General features: G+C 45.3%; 2 protein-coding genes across 4 annotated transcripts in view; both read right to left on the reverse strand.

The window, feature by feature from the left end:
• Nucleotides 1–272: 272 nt before the first annotated feature.
• On the reverse strand, nucleotides 273–2,413 carry LOC136932557 (interleukin-1 beta-like). The gene is made up of 6 exons (XM_067227693.1): nucleotides 2,300–2,413; nucleotides 2,072–2,123; nucleotides 1,752–1,950; nucleotides 1,220–1,441; nucleotides 802–938; nucleotides 273–629 (listed from the first exon to the last, which is right to left on the reverse strand). The coding sequence occupies exons 2-6, from the start codon at nucleotides 2,102–2,104 to the stop codon at nucleotides 411–413; spliced, it is 810 nt and encodes a 269-aa protein (XP_067083794.1). The 5' UTR covers nucleotides 2,105–2,123; nucleotides 2,300–2,413; the 3' UTR covers nucleotides 273–410.
• Nucleotides 2,414–6,059: 3,646 nt separating this feature from the next.
• Nucleotides 6,060–11,973, reverse strand: part of LOC136932922 (metal transporter CNNM4) — a 16,883-nt gene continuing 10,969 nt past the window's right edge. The window contains exons 5-8 of one of the 3 annotated variants that reach the window (XM_067228235.1): nucleotides 11,443–11,539; nucleotides 10,770–10,790; nucleotides 8,036–8,214; nucleotides 6,060–7,559 (exon numbers count right to left, since the gene is read on the reverse strand). In XM_067228235.1, coding sequence (XP_067084336.1) covers nucleotides 7,320–7,559; nucleotides 8,036–8,214; nucleotides 10,770–10,790; nucleotides 11,443–11,539 — 537 coding nt within the window. In that variant the 3' untranslated portion in view covers nucleotides 6,060–7,319. Of the gene's footprint in view, nucleotides 7,560–8,035; nucleotides 8,215–8,372; nucleotides 10,520–10,769; nucleotides 10,791–11,442; nucleotides 11,540–11,973 lie in introns of those variants that run through there. The other 2 variants (XM_067228236.1, XM_067228237.1) reach the window with 2 other exon arrangements.

An 11,973-nucleotide genomic window follows, 5' to 3' on the forward strand; every position in this document is an offset into this window, starting at 1 on the left:
TTCGTTATCAGTGCAAATGACCAATTACTTACAATGATAAATAGGTGTAAATAATACATAAATAAATCAATAAATAAAATATATAACCTTATTATAGATGGAATTAAATTATGTTTTTCTACAATCAGCAACATTTCATTTAGTAGGTTTGCAACATCATTAAGGTAATGATGGCGCATCAATAAATTACAAGACCGTGATGATGGAAGCAAACAGAAAACGTTCCAGAATGATAAATTAAAAGTCGAGTGCTCACCAAAACATCAAAGCTCAAATGGCACCATCTTGTGGTGAACTTTGACTGTAAAGTCAATACACTCGTGCAAACTTCCTGTACTTAGTACATACATAATCCCTACGAAATATACGATGTTCTATTTCTAACACTGTGACAGTCTTGACTGTTGTCTTTAGTTCGTGACGGTAAAGTTGGTGCAACGCTGCTTGGGTGGCAACTCGCACATATCCACCTGCCGATCCACACCATCCTGGACTCCGGTGCTGATATACCAACCGGTGTATAGGGCGGACATGAGCGTGCTGCTGTCCACGCCCGTATCCCGTCGGTAAAAGAGGAAGCGCACGTTGTCGCTGTCCGTAGGGATCCTCGTTAAGTCGCCCTTCACCTCCTAAGGGAACAAGGGTAGAGGTCAATTTCACTAAATGTCAAGTCACACTTTTCATTCACCTCTGAGTGAATTTCATCTTAATTGTGACGAACAATGTCAATGATGAGAATGCCGACCTCACCATTATAAAATGTTGCTCTTAAATTGTGTTCAGTTAAAATGTTGCTTATACCTCCAACCCCAGGGTGGGTTTTCCTAAGTTTTTGGAGCAGGACAGGTAGAGTTGAGTGCCCTTGATGGCTAGGGTCACAGGTCTGGCTCCCGCCAGACTAGATGAGGGAGGCCTGTAGGTAGACAGGTTCAGACGCACTGTGGAGAAAACCAGGGGGAAATTAGTTTTTACATGTATCACCCACCAAACCTCAACATACATTTAGCATTGACCATGCCATTGAACTGTGATTTGATGTTGATGAGGACATGTCTATTGTCTGTCTTTGTTTCATGTTTGTTTCATGTTTGTTTTGTGCCTGTCTGTACTGGATGACATCCCATGTTTTTGTACAGCAAATTGGTCAAAGACTGTTGTTTTTAATAGTGCTCTATAAATAATACATTGATTGATTGATATAATTGGTTGAGATTCTCACCTTTGCGGTGGTCATTGCCATTCTGCAGCCTCACAGCTTGCAGCTCCATGGCCATCAGGACCCAGTGCTTCTTGTCACAGTCCACCACACTGCACTCCACCCCCTGGCCTTTTTCGAAACCACTTATCCGGGCGCTTTCCTCCTCACCCAGATTTCTGAAACCACTTATTCTGGCGCCTTCCTCACACTGGTCGGCCTCCTCCGTATGATGCACCATTTTTTCTACAAGGGTTAAGAGCAACTACGTTTAGTGATCTGTGAGCGTTTCTCGGTTCCATCTTGCTTGGGAAAGATTCAGTCAAGGTGTTGCTTAAGGGTTATCTATTGTAAACGACTTTGTTCGATCACTAACAGCCAAGAGGAGATGCCTATGACATGGCACTACAAACCGCAGCATACTGTTGGAAATCCCAAGATACTTTTCCGACCAATCCCAACACGTTTTAAAATACTCATGGTTCAATATACTAACACAAGAAAAAGCCTAATATGGCTCTTTCGACGCTAGTCTGATGCATCCTGATTGGCTTACCTTCCACCACGCTCTCCAGCATCAAGCTGAGCAGGTCTTCATCTCTGAACCCGGGGCTCATGGTCCTCTGGTGGTCCCTCAGACGCTCCAGAGCGATGATGAGGTTCGCCACCCGCCTCATGGAGAGGGGATGATGGGAGATCTCCAGGCCCACGCCATGGGGCATCTTGGAGCTCCAGGTGTGACTCTCAGATGTTGTCTGTGAACAAGGTTTGGAGGAGAACCTTTTTTTTACTTGATGTTTTTAATGACACTATTTGTTTCACTTGTTTTGTACATCTGTGGCTTTGTGGTTGTGGTTGGCCTGCTACGGTACTCACCATTGTTGGACACTGATTCATTAGAAACTCCATGTTGTGTTTAAAGTTAGATCTGCAACAGATAAACATTGAATTTAAAATGTTATCTAACTCATTTCTGTAACACCATTCACATAATCTGGATATAACTCAACAATAATTCAAGATTAACTGTCAAAACCCCATTCTCTAAAAGACATACTACATTAATGTAGCAGTAATTGAAAAATATACAGAAAGGATATTTACCTGTGAGAGATTATACTCTATAAATGGTAGTCAATAGGTTTTCTTTGCTGTGTTCTCTTCCAAGTTGTCCTTGAAGCAGTTGGTTGATGAGTACAGGTGCGGACATGCAGGTTTATATACCCACTGTCTGCTTGTCTGGGATTTCCCTGCAGAGGAAGTGGGATGGATCTCTCTCACCATCACAGCCACACCAGACACGGTTTGTGGTATGGGTGATGACACACCGGACACACAAGAGTGGAAGCTTCTGTTTAGATCAACTTTTTGTTGTAACACGCACATTGGTTTTTGTGGTTATTATGGAGTTGGCTAAGAAGGTAAACCAGTTTAACAAGTGTTAAACTGTATGACACTTTTCCTGTGCTGTTGAATCACAGTATAATGTGGAACACTGTGTGATCATTAAATGCTTCTCTTCTTGGTCTACAAAAACTCAAAATCATTGGACAAGTCAGATTGTTCATCTGAATAATAGGTCGCTCTGGATAAGAGCGTCTGCTAAATGACTAAATGAATAAAAAGATATACATATTATGTATAGAAAATGTATTTTATTATAATCAAAAATTCATAAAACAAAACTACAACTTGTTTTTATGATCAGCTTTCATACTAATCTTTAAACACAAACGTATATATGTATTGTATAAATTCCAGAAGATTATTATATCAAAGCTGAACAGTTTACCAAAATGACTCAAGTATGTGTGTTCTACGCATTCATACACTTGACAAATGTACTAATTCAGGCCATCTCAAAATGTTGCGGGTTTTAAGATAAAAAAAATTCCAATGGCTCATCATCTCACACCGCATCACGTCCTGTGCTCTCTAGGTGTCACGGAGGTTTAAAGTCTGTAAAGTTACAATTGGTTGGGTCCAGTTGTGACTGCTACAAACCAGTGGAATTTTTTTCAAGGAGCATGTTACATGAATGCATCGCTGTTTAGTTTGAGATGTTAGTGATAAAACATCCTTCTGCCAGCAGTCCTGGTATTGGACAGTTTTAATGACATGTTTTTGTCATGTCAAATGATTGTTGAAATGTGGTTGTTTGTGAACAGTTCCACTTTCTTTTAGATCAGTCATATTAATATGGAAAGCAGTCAATATATTGACCGCCATGAGGTGTTGGTGTTGCACAAACTAGCTGATCTAGTTGAACTGTTATTCCTTGTTGACTTTCCTCATAATTATTTCAATAAAAATATTTTTTTAATCCACATGCATATCTTTAATGTATAGTTATTATACCAATGTTGGAAAATGTTGTGGCCAACCCTTTTGATCTGTTAATCTAGGACGGGAATTTGAGAATTTCCTGACGTTTCCCCGTGTTGATTAGGCAGGGTTGGACTGGATGGAGAAATTCCCACAGACGTAATCAGTGTTGTTAAAAAGCAGTTTAGTATTACTCAAGACAAACTTTGACACACCGCTGCCTTCCTCTGCTTCAAATTTCACTTCCCTGTTAAAGCGTTGGTTCACCCATGTCCTCTGGCGAATCTCCCAATCAGAAACCGATATGGCCCAGATTTCAGCGGTGATACTCACGCAGGCTTCATTTGTCTACTTTTGGGAACATTCCTCATAAATATGGAACATACCGTTACCGTTTTCACATTCCTTGGCATTACATTCAAAAACAGAAATGTTATTAAAGTGCATTCCTACATATTTTATTAATTTAGCAGACGCTTTTATCCAAAGCAACATACACAGTGCATATACAAAGTGCATATCGTTTTAGTGTTAAAATACCATTCATGCATTAAAACTCAGAACGATTTCCTTAAGTATGCAGAGCTAGTTTCAACTAGTTCAGTCCAGACACAAATGAACAAGCAAGCCCAAACCTCACAGAAACAATATGAAACATTTACAGAGTAGTAGAGAATAATATCTCCAGTTTATTAAGAATTTTCTTCATCTTCAAAACATATTCCGATAGTAATTATAAAACGGTATGTACACATTTCAATTTTAAGTTAATGCATGCCAGAGAACAAAAACTGATTTCTTTTCACCCAGTCAGAATAAACTCCTACTCTCACAAAACAAAGTAAATAAAAGCAATAAAAAATAATAATAATAATTGTTCATCACAATTACTGACAGTGTTCTGAGGTAAAAAAATAAAAAAACACAGAGCAAGAAACTGGATGAAAACCATGTACCCTTTAAGGGTGTGTATGGGCGGAGGGGATGGAGGGGTCATGACTTGGTACCGACCAGGAAACACAGACTTCTGGACTCAAAACATACATCCACATCTACGAAACCAGCAAGAAACTATCCAATCAAATAAAACCCAGGCAAATCCTAACCTGTTTCAGGGAGGGCTACAATGGAGTATTGAGGGACCAGGAGTGCTACTACAAGGTATTGCTGACCAGCAGAGTTAGTAGAGTACAAAGTGATGTCCACACCATGGAGATGAGAGGACCCCAGCATTCTACAAGACCAGTACCGATTGCTTCTGTGGTACGGTTTGGCTGTGTTGGGTTGAGGCCAAAAGTTGTAACACAAAGCCTACCATGCTCATAGGAACAGGAAGTGAAGAAAGCTCGACAATGGACGCTCCGCTGTGAGGTAAAGATGAGTAACCAATTGGGATCCATCCAGAACGGAAAGAGATGAACACACCCTTTCTGGTTTCTCCTGGGTAAACCCTAAGCAATTAATAATAAGTATTGGTCTCACCACAATAACAATGGGGTGTCAGAGGGCCAGGTGAGGGAATACAATAGCTGTGCCTTAAGGCCGCTTAAACCCTTGGGCCGGGTCCCTTCTAGTAGTACTAAGATAATGACTGTGTAAACTGCCTCTGTGACTATATTTGGTTCGGTAGCATAAGACTTCCTGTTGTTTTCTAGATTATCTCTGATAACTGAGTAGCATTCGATTCACTGCAAGACCATTTGCCGTTTTTTGAATTAAACACAAGAAATACAACATCTGAAAACCTATATAAACATTATCTTTTGGCTTATTCCAAATCATCTTACAATGTCAACCTGTAATGTCCTAGTTAACATATTGAACAGCATCATATAATAAATTCTGAATTTGATTAAAAAATCCTTTACAATCCATTACCTTAATTTGCCTGCATGACTCCAAACCTGCACAGTAAACATTTTCCATAGATTTGTTTCCAGCGAATTTAATTTACCCTCCCCCACATACATACACACAAACATATTTCCCATTCTTTGGACTCATAACTGTGCCTCTATTATCCCACTATTAAAAACCTTGTTCCTTCTCCAACAAGCACAAGTCCGGATCCGTTTCCATATCTATATAAACACTTGCAGCAGATATGTGAAAGCTGTCAGGCACAACAGCACAGAGAAAACCCAAATCAGGGGGTTGAATGATGCTTTGTTACCATAGCGATATGAAAAGGACTGCCTGTGTGATCATCTTGGAGATCCGTGAGTCTGTCCTAGACTGCCCGCTCCCACCGTTTCTGTTACCAAACTTTATAACAGCTCCAATAAAAGATCTACTTCCTTTTTTGTAAAGGGGAATATACACAACTTCAGTTATATGCAAAATAAATGCAATCAATCATATAAGAGAATAGATTCTCTTTAGTGGAGGTCTCTTTATCTTTTGGTTTCTGTTTCCGTGTTCGGGTACCGTCAGAACCCAGATTACACTCACCCCTTCTGTTCCCCCCTCCCCGACTCCCACTTGACCCTCAACCTTTCCCCCAACCTCTCACCATCACCCCCCCCCCCCTCTACAGGGCTAATCCAGTCCCCCTAAGGCCTGGTTCCAACCCTCTCAAACACGCCCCTCTTTTCTTCACTCCTAGGAGGTCAGGTAGGGGCTTCTGAGAGGAAGGAGAACAGATGGCAAGGAGAGGCAGATATATATGAGACTACTGGAACCTGGTCATAGTCAAAGCACCCAACACATCATGTCGATTGTCTTAATAACGACTGACCGCTCGTCCATCTCGATTGAATCCTCCTCAACTTCCTGGGAAAACAGGAAACGCTCCATGACCGGCTGCATCCAATAGGGATTCAGAACAGGAATCTGAGGGACGTCGGTACGGCTCCCTCTCTAACGCGCTGACGGGACGAAAGTGACGCGCAAAACCAACAAGAGGGACTCGAGAGCGAGCGTCGTTTTCCAGCACACGCGGAACGAATAAATAAGGTTTCACCCCCCCTCAGAATCCATATATATATTAAAATATGACTAAAATACAATCTCACATGGTGTCATTCTGTCTCATGTTGGTACTCGTCTGAGGGGGTTACGGTCGGATGAGGAGATGGGGCTGGGCCGGGCCACACGCGCAGAAGGATGGATACTACATTACCCAGCAGACACCAGTCCTTTCGCTCAGGTGCTCCTTCTACTGAAGGCCAATTGGAAGGAAAGAGTTGGTGGCCTAACGAAAGGGACAAGGCAGGAGGCTGACAGCAAAGAGGGTGTAGCGCAAACACACACACACACACAGGTATGGATGCATACACACAGCCCATAGAACACACCAGGTTTGTCCCGAGTGATGAGCTGAACAAGCGACAGATCTTGGGAGGTGTGTGCAGGCATCTTACAAACGTATCAAGGCCCCTTTTAATATAAAAATGACAAAATAAACACCATCTAAATCATGTAAAATGCAAGTCTACCTCCCGTCCCACCGCTACCACCATCACACACACCCCTTCTCCCTCAGGGAAAGCCTTTGTATAGCTCACGCGCGCACACACACACACCTCTTGATGGATGTAGAAGGAGATTCCACAAGTCTCTGTGTCATGTAAGGCTAAATTGTCTGTTTGATTGTTTTGTTAAGGGTGGCCAATGGCACGAGTGTGTGTATTTGCGTTCATCTTGCACATATATACAAACGGAGTGCGTGTGGTCTGTTCTGTGTCTTTGGACCCTGCTGCTTGAGCAAGATGTGTATACTCGTGTTTGTGTGTACACACACACACCCAGACCGTCCTTTGTCCCTTTCTCCCGCGCCTACTGCATCGGTCGGCGTATGTCACATGCTGCTTTCTGATTGGCTGTGGTGGTTGGCGGTGCGAGTGGGCAGGCGGGTCTGCTCGTTGAGGAGAGAGGTGGTCTCGTCCGTGCCGTTCTCCGGCGTGGGCGCGGCCTCCGGGGGCGTGGTGGAGACCGGGGGCGTGGCCTCCGTGCGGTGGGTGTGGCCACTCTCGGGGGACTGGGGGGTGCTGTCCAGACGGGACGCCATCAAGCCGTTCTGGTACTGGGCCCTGGTTATCTGTGGAGACCGGGTGGAGAGGTACAGATCGATCAAATGAGAAAGGGAAAGTGGCTCTGTGAAAGAGTCTCTGTCACTCTGTCCCTGTGTTCAAAGAGAGAGAAGGAAGGTGGGGAAATATGGAGAAAGGAGAGAGGGAGGACAAGAGAGAGACCGTAAGAGAGGAAAGAGACAGGGAGACTACGAGAGAGCAGGGAGATGTGGAGAGAGAGGACGTGAAAGTGAGACGGTGTCCCTCTGTCCCTCCGTGGGAAGAAGAGAGACTGACAGTGGTGAGGAGAGACAGAGGGGTGAGGAGAGACAGAGGGGTGAGGAGAGACAGAGAGGTGAGGAGAGACAGAGGGGTGAGGAGAGACAGAGAGGTGAGGAGAGACAGAGAGGTGAGGAGAGACAGAGAGGTGAGGAGAGACAGAGGGGTGAGGAGAGACTGAGAGGAAATGGAGAGGAGAGAGAGAGGAAGGACGGGTCCTACCCACCCTGACAAACTGCAGGTCGGTGAGGGCTCGGACGTAGAAGTCGGGGGTGTACTGAGGGGAGGGAGCGCTGCTGTTCAGCTGGCTGCTGCTGCCGCTGACCGACAGAGACTCCTGGCGGTCCGCCCCTCCGAGAGACGACGTCCGGTTCAGACCGCTCAGGTGGGACGGGGAGCGGAACTCTGGAACGCACGCACGCACACACACACACCATCGACACACACACCCAGAAACACATGTTGCATGTTCGCACACACACACACACACAATTAGAAGGAAATATGAGGAAATATATATATGGATGATAAATGTGGATGAATCACACAAAAACATTGTTGCACACACCCAAACAATGAGTTAAGACATGCTGTCCCACACACGTACACACACACACACACACGTCGCATTCCCGAAACCATTAAGTTATGAACAATGTTAATGTCCGAGAAGATCCGCACATCATTTCAGATTCTGTGGGAGCAGGTTAGAAAAAGGTTAAGTTTGGCTACTTCAGGGGTCTCTTACCCTGTTCCTGGAGAGCTACCTGCTGTAGGTGCTTGCTCCAAAACTAATCTAGCACACCTGCTTCTAATAATAAGCTGATTGATCAGGTAACGAGTGTTGAATCAGGTTGAATAAGTGTGGTTGCAGCAAGAACCAACAGGCAGGTAAGATCTCCAGGAACAGGGTAGCAGACCCCTGGGTCTAATTTGACACGGCCAGCAGAAATTTGATTGCCACATCCCTCTACCAGCAGAGGGCGCCGTTCACAAGCTGGCGTCATCCAAGCTTCCCTCGACCCCCGCAGTGCTGTCTATCCTACGCCCCCCCGCCCCCCCCCCCCCCCCCCCCCCCCCCGCCCCCACAGAAGACGTACTAGCAGATATTACCACAGGGGAGGATACGTCCACCGGGGGGCCTCAGTGAGTCATAGGAGACTGTTTTACCTGGACATGTTGGTTAGATTAGTTGTCAGAGTCGGTCCAGCAAGCTGCTAAACTAGTTAGAAGCAGTGTTCAGATTGAGGGAGGGGGGCTGAGGGGGGTCAAGACCTCGGGCCCACTCCGAACACCGGTTACACGTTTATGCTAATCTTTCTTTGAGTCTTCTGCGTCAAACACGGACCTGGGTCCCGACCTGCCTGAAACACATGGGGGGCTCTTGATTTGACTCCTCCCATTTGATCGGGAAACAAAAAGGTTTGTAGATGCCCGCTGTGAGGTCAATTTCATTCCCTCGCAGTCAACTACTGAATTGCTCAGCCTGAATGTGGCTCACCTAGATGTGGTAACAAAGGAACCGGGGTTGTCCCCCACGAGACCCACATGCAAGACTTAAAACTGTACATCACAGACCAACATGGCTGCATGAGCCACAGGTGAAGTCTGCCTCTAGTGGTCCACAGGTGAAGTCTGCCTCTAGTGGTCCACAGGTGAAGTCTGCCTCTAGTGGTCCACACGTGTCATTACTGTACTACGCTGTCGCTAGCATCATTAGCATGTTAGCATCTCTAACAGGAAAAACGCTGGTGGTGCTGATGGCAGGCCTCGTTCCCCATGGAACCCTAGCAAGCCCAAGCCTCGGGCACTTCTTAAGTCAAGACAGGAGAGGAACTGAGAAAATGGTGGATGCCCACGTCATAGCCAATCAAAAGGCCAGGTGGAACGGTTCCCACACCCCCAGTACCAGACCAGTCTGGACGCTAACAGAGCTCTAGGAAGTGGCACTGGGCTAGGTACTAGGGTTGGATTTGGAACTGGACAATTAGGAAATGAAATGAGTGAGGTTCTAGTTGAAGGTTGCAGAGAGATTTGAGAGAAAGACTTGTATCTGGTTCTGATCTACTAGTACAGGACTAGGCTACAAACTAGACGCTACCTCAGAACCCCACTACGACTCTAGAAGAACCCAGCTACAGAACCCAACTACGAAGTAGATCCCAGCTATAGAACCCTACTACGACACTATTAGAACCCAGATGAGGGGAACCCTGATAGCTACGGAACCCCACTACCACCCGGTTATGGAGCTCAACAAGCTATGAAACCCTACTAGCTATAGAATCCTTGTGGCAAACTAGTAGAACCCAGCTTTAGAACTCTACTAGCTATAGAACCCTAGAGGCACCCTAGTAGATCCCAGGTTTAGAACCCTACTAGCTATACAACCCTAGAGGCACCCTAGTAGATACCAGGTTTAGAACACTACTAGCTATAGAACCCTAATGGCACCCTAGTAGAACCCAGCTTTAGAACCTTACTATTATTATTATTATTATTATTATTATTACTAGCTATAGAACCCTAGAGGCACCCTAGTAGATCCCAGGTTTAGAACACTACTAGCTATAGAACCCTAGTGGCGCACTACTATAACGAGCTAAACCCGCCTCAGTGTTATGGGCCCAGACATGCCGGAGGTTACCTGGCCACCGAGAGAAGAGAGAGAACCTCTTAAGAGAGAGGTGACGGGGGCGAGACGTCGACACTGAGGGAGGGAGGGACAGGAGGTTACCCGAGAGAGAGACAGAGAGAGAGAGAGAGAGAGAGAGAGAGAGAGAGAGAGAGAGAGAGAAAGATTGAAAGAGAGTGCATGCGTGAGGAAAGCGTGTCCCTGGTCATATACAAGTTGCATTTGGCTGTGTTCCCTCTGCAGGCTTCAGCCCTGTTTGCGTGTGTGACAGCAGAGAAAGAGAGATAGAAAGAGAGAGGATCGACTGTTCTCTCACTGCGTGTACCTGAGGGAGGGAGCTGATCTTCTGAGTTAGGAAGTAGAGAGGGGAGGGGGGGGGGGGCAGGAGGGGGGGGGGGACAGAAACACAGAACTAAGACAAACTGACAAACAAATGTAAACAACATTCCCAACTTGAAATGAACACAGACTGGTGAGGTGAGTGACAGACAGACAGATTGAAAGAAAGGAAGGAAGAAAGAGAAAGGGGTGAAGATGGAGAGGTATAAAGTTTAAACCACTGATGCACATCATCCACCTAGCAGACTACTCCCCTTAGCCTCACATGACACAGTTGTTGCGTGACACATTCAGTAAGACCCCAGCGCCGACCGGATCTTAGGACAGCCCTGTGCACTGTGGTCTTCTCTCCACTAGGTGTCAGCATTTACAACAACATACACTACAAGGTGAACCTACAACAACATTCACTACGATTTGAACCGACAGTAAAGATAACTTATGAACCTGACATCTCTTAATATCGTTGCATTTCTCAAATCACTAGATATAACTTTTTTTGGGGGGGGGGATAAAGGGCGAAAAGAGGAGAAAAGAGGTGGATAAGAAAAAAAAAATTGGGGGGAGGAGAGAGGGGGTGAGGGTGAGGAGGCAGGGGGGAGAGGAGGAGAGAGAGGGACAGTGTGAGAGAAGGAGAGACGGCGTGAGAGGACGCTTACCTAGAGTGGGGGCACTGAGGGCCATGACTCCGTAAAAAGAGAAGGGTCCCGTTTCAAATTTCATGTTCTCGTTTCCCGCCTCTACCTCCACTTTCCCCTGAGAGACAGAAATGTCCAACACATTAGGGACAACGGCAACAAAACAAAAAAAATAACAGATTGTTGGAGTTTATTTAACTCGATGAAAATGACACGCAAATCCAATCCCATCTCTAATATAGAATACAGGTTTAAGTCATGTATCTGTGTGCAGGTAGTATATATACACATGTACGTTTACATGTGTGTGTATATAATACACACAAATATATGTATACGTTTATATTCATGTTTATGTATTAGCTATGTGAGGGCGGTTCAGACTGGGTGGGTTAGGATTGGACTGCGTTTGTACACAGACAGCGAGAGGGGAGTGTGAGAGAGAGAGAGAAACGAAAGACAATACAGACATAGGACTGACTGTCAAAGAATAGAAACACACATGCCACGAGGAAATCTGAGATGGGGGAGGAATGGAAAGCAACAAAGACT

This window comes from Osmerus mordax, chromosome 24 (assembly GCF_038355195.1).
Source record: "Osmerus mordax isolate fOsmMor3 chromosome 24, fOsmMor3.pri, whole genome shotgun sequence".
In the NCBI taxonomy this organism is placed as follows: Eukaryota; Metazoa; Chordata; class Actinopteri; order Osmeriformes; family Osmeridae; genus Osmerus; species Osmerus mordax.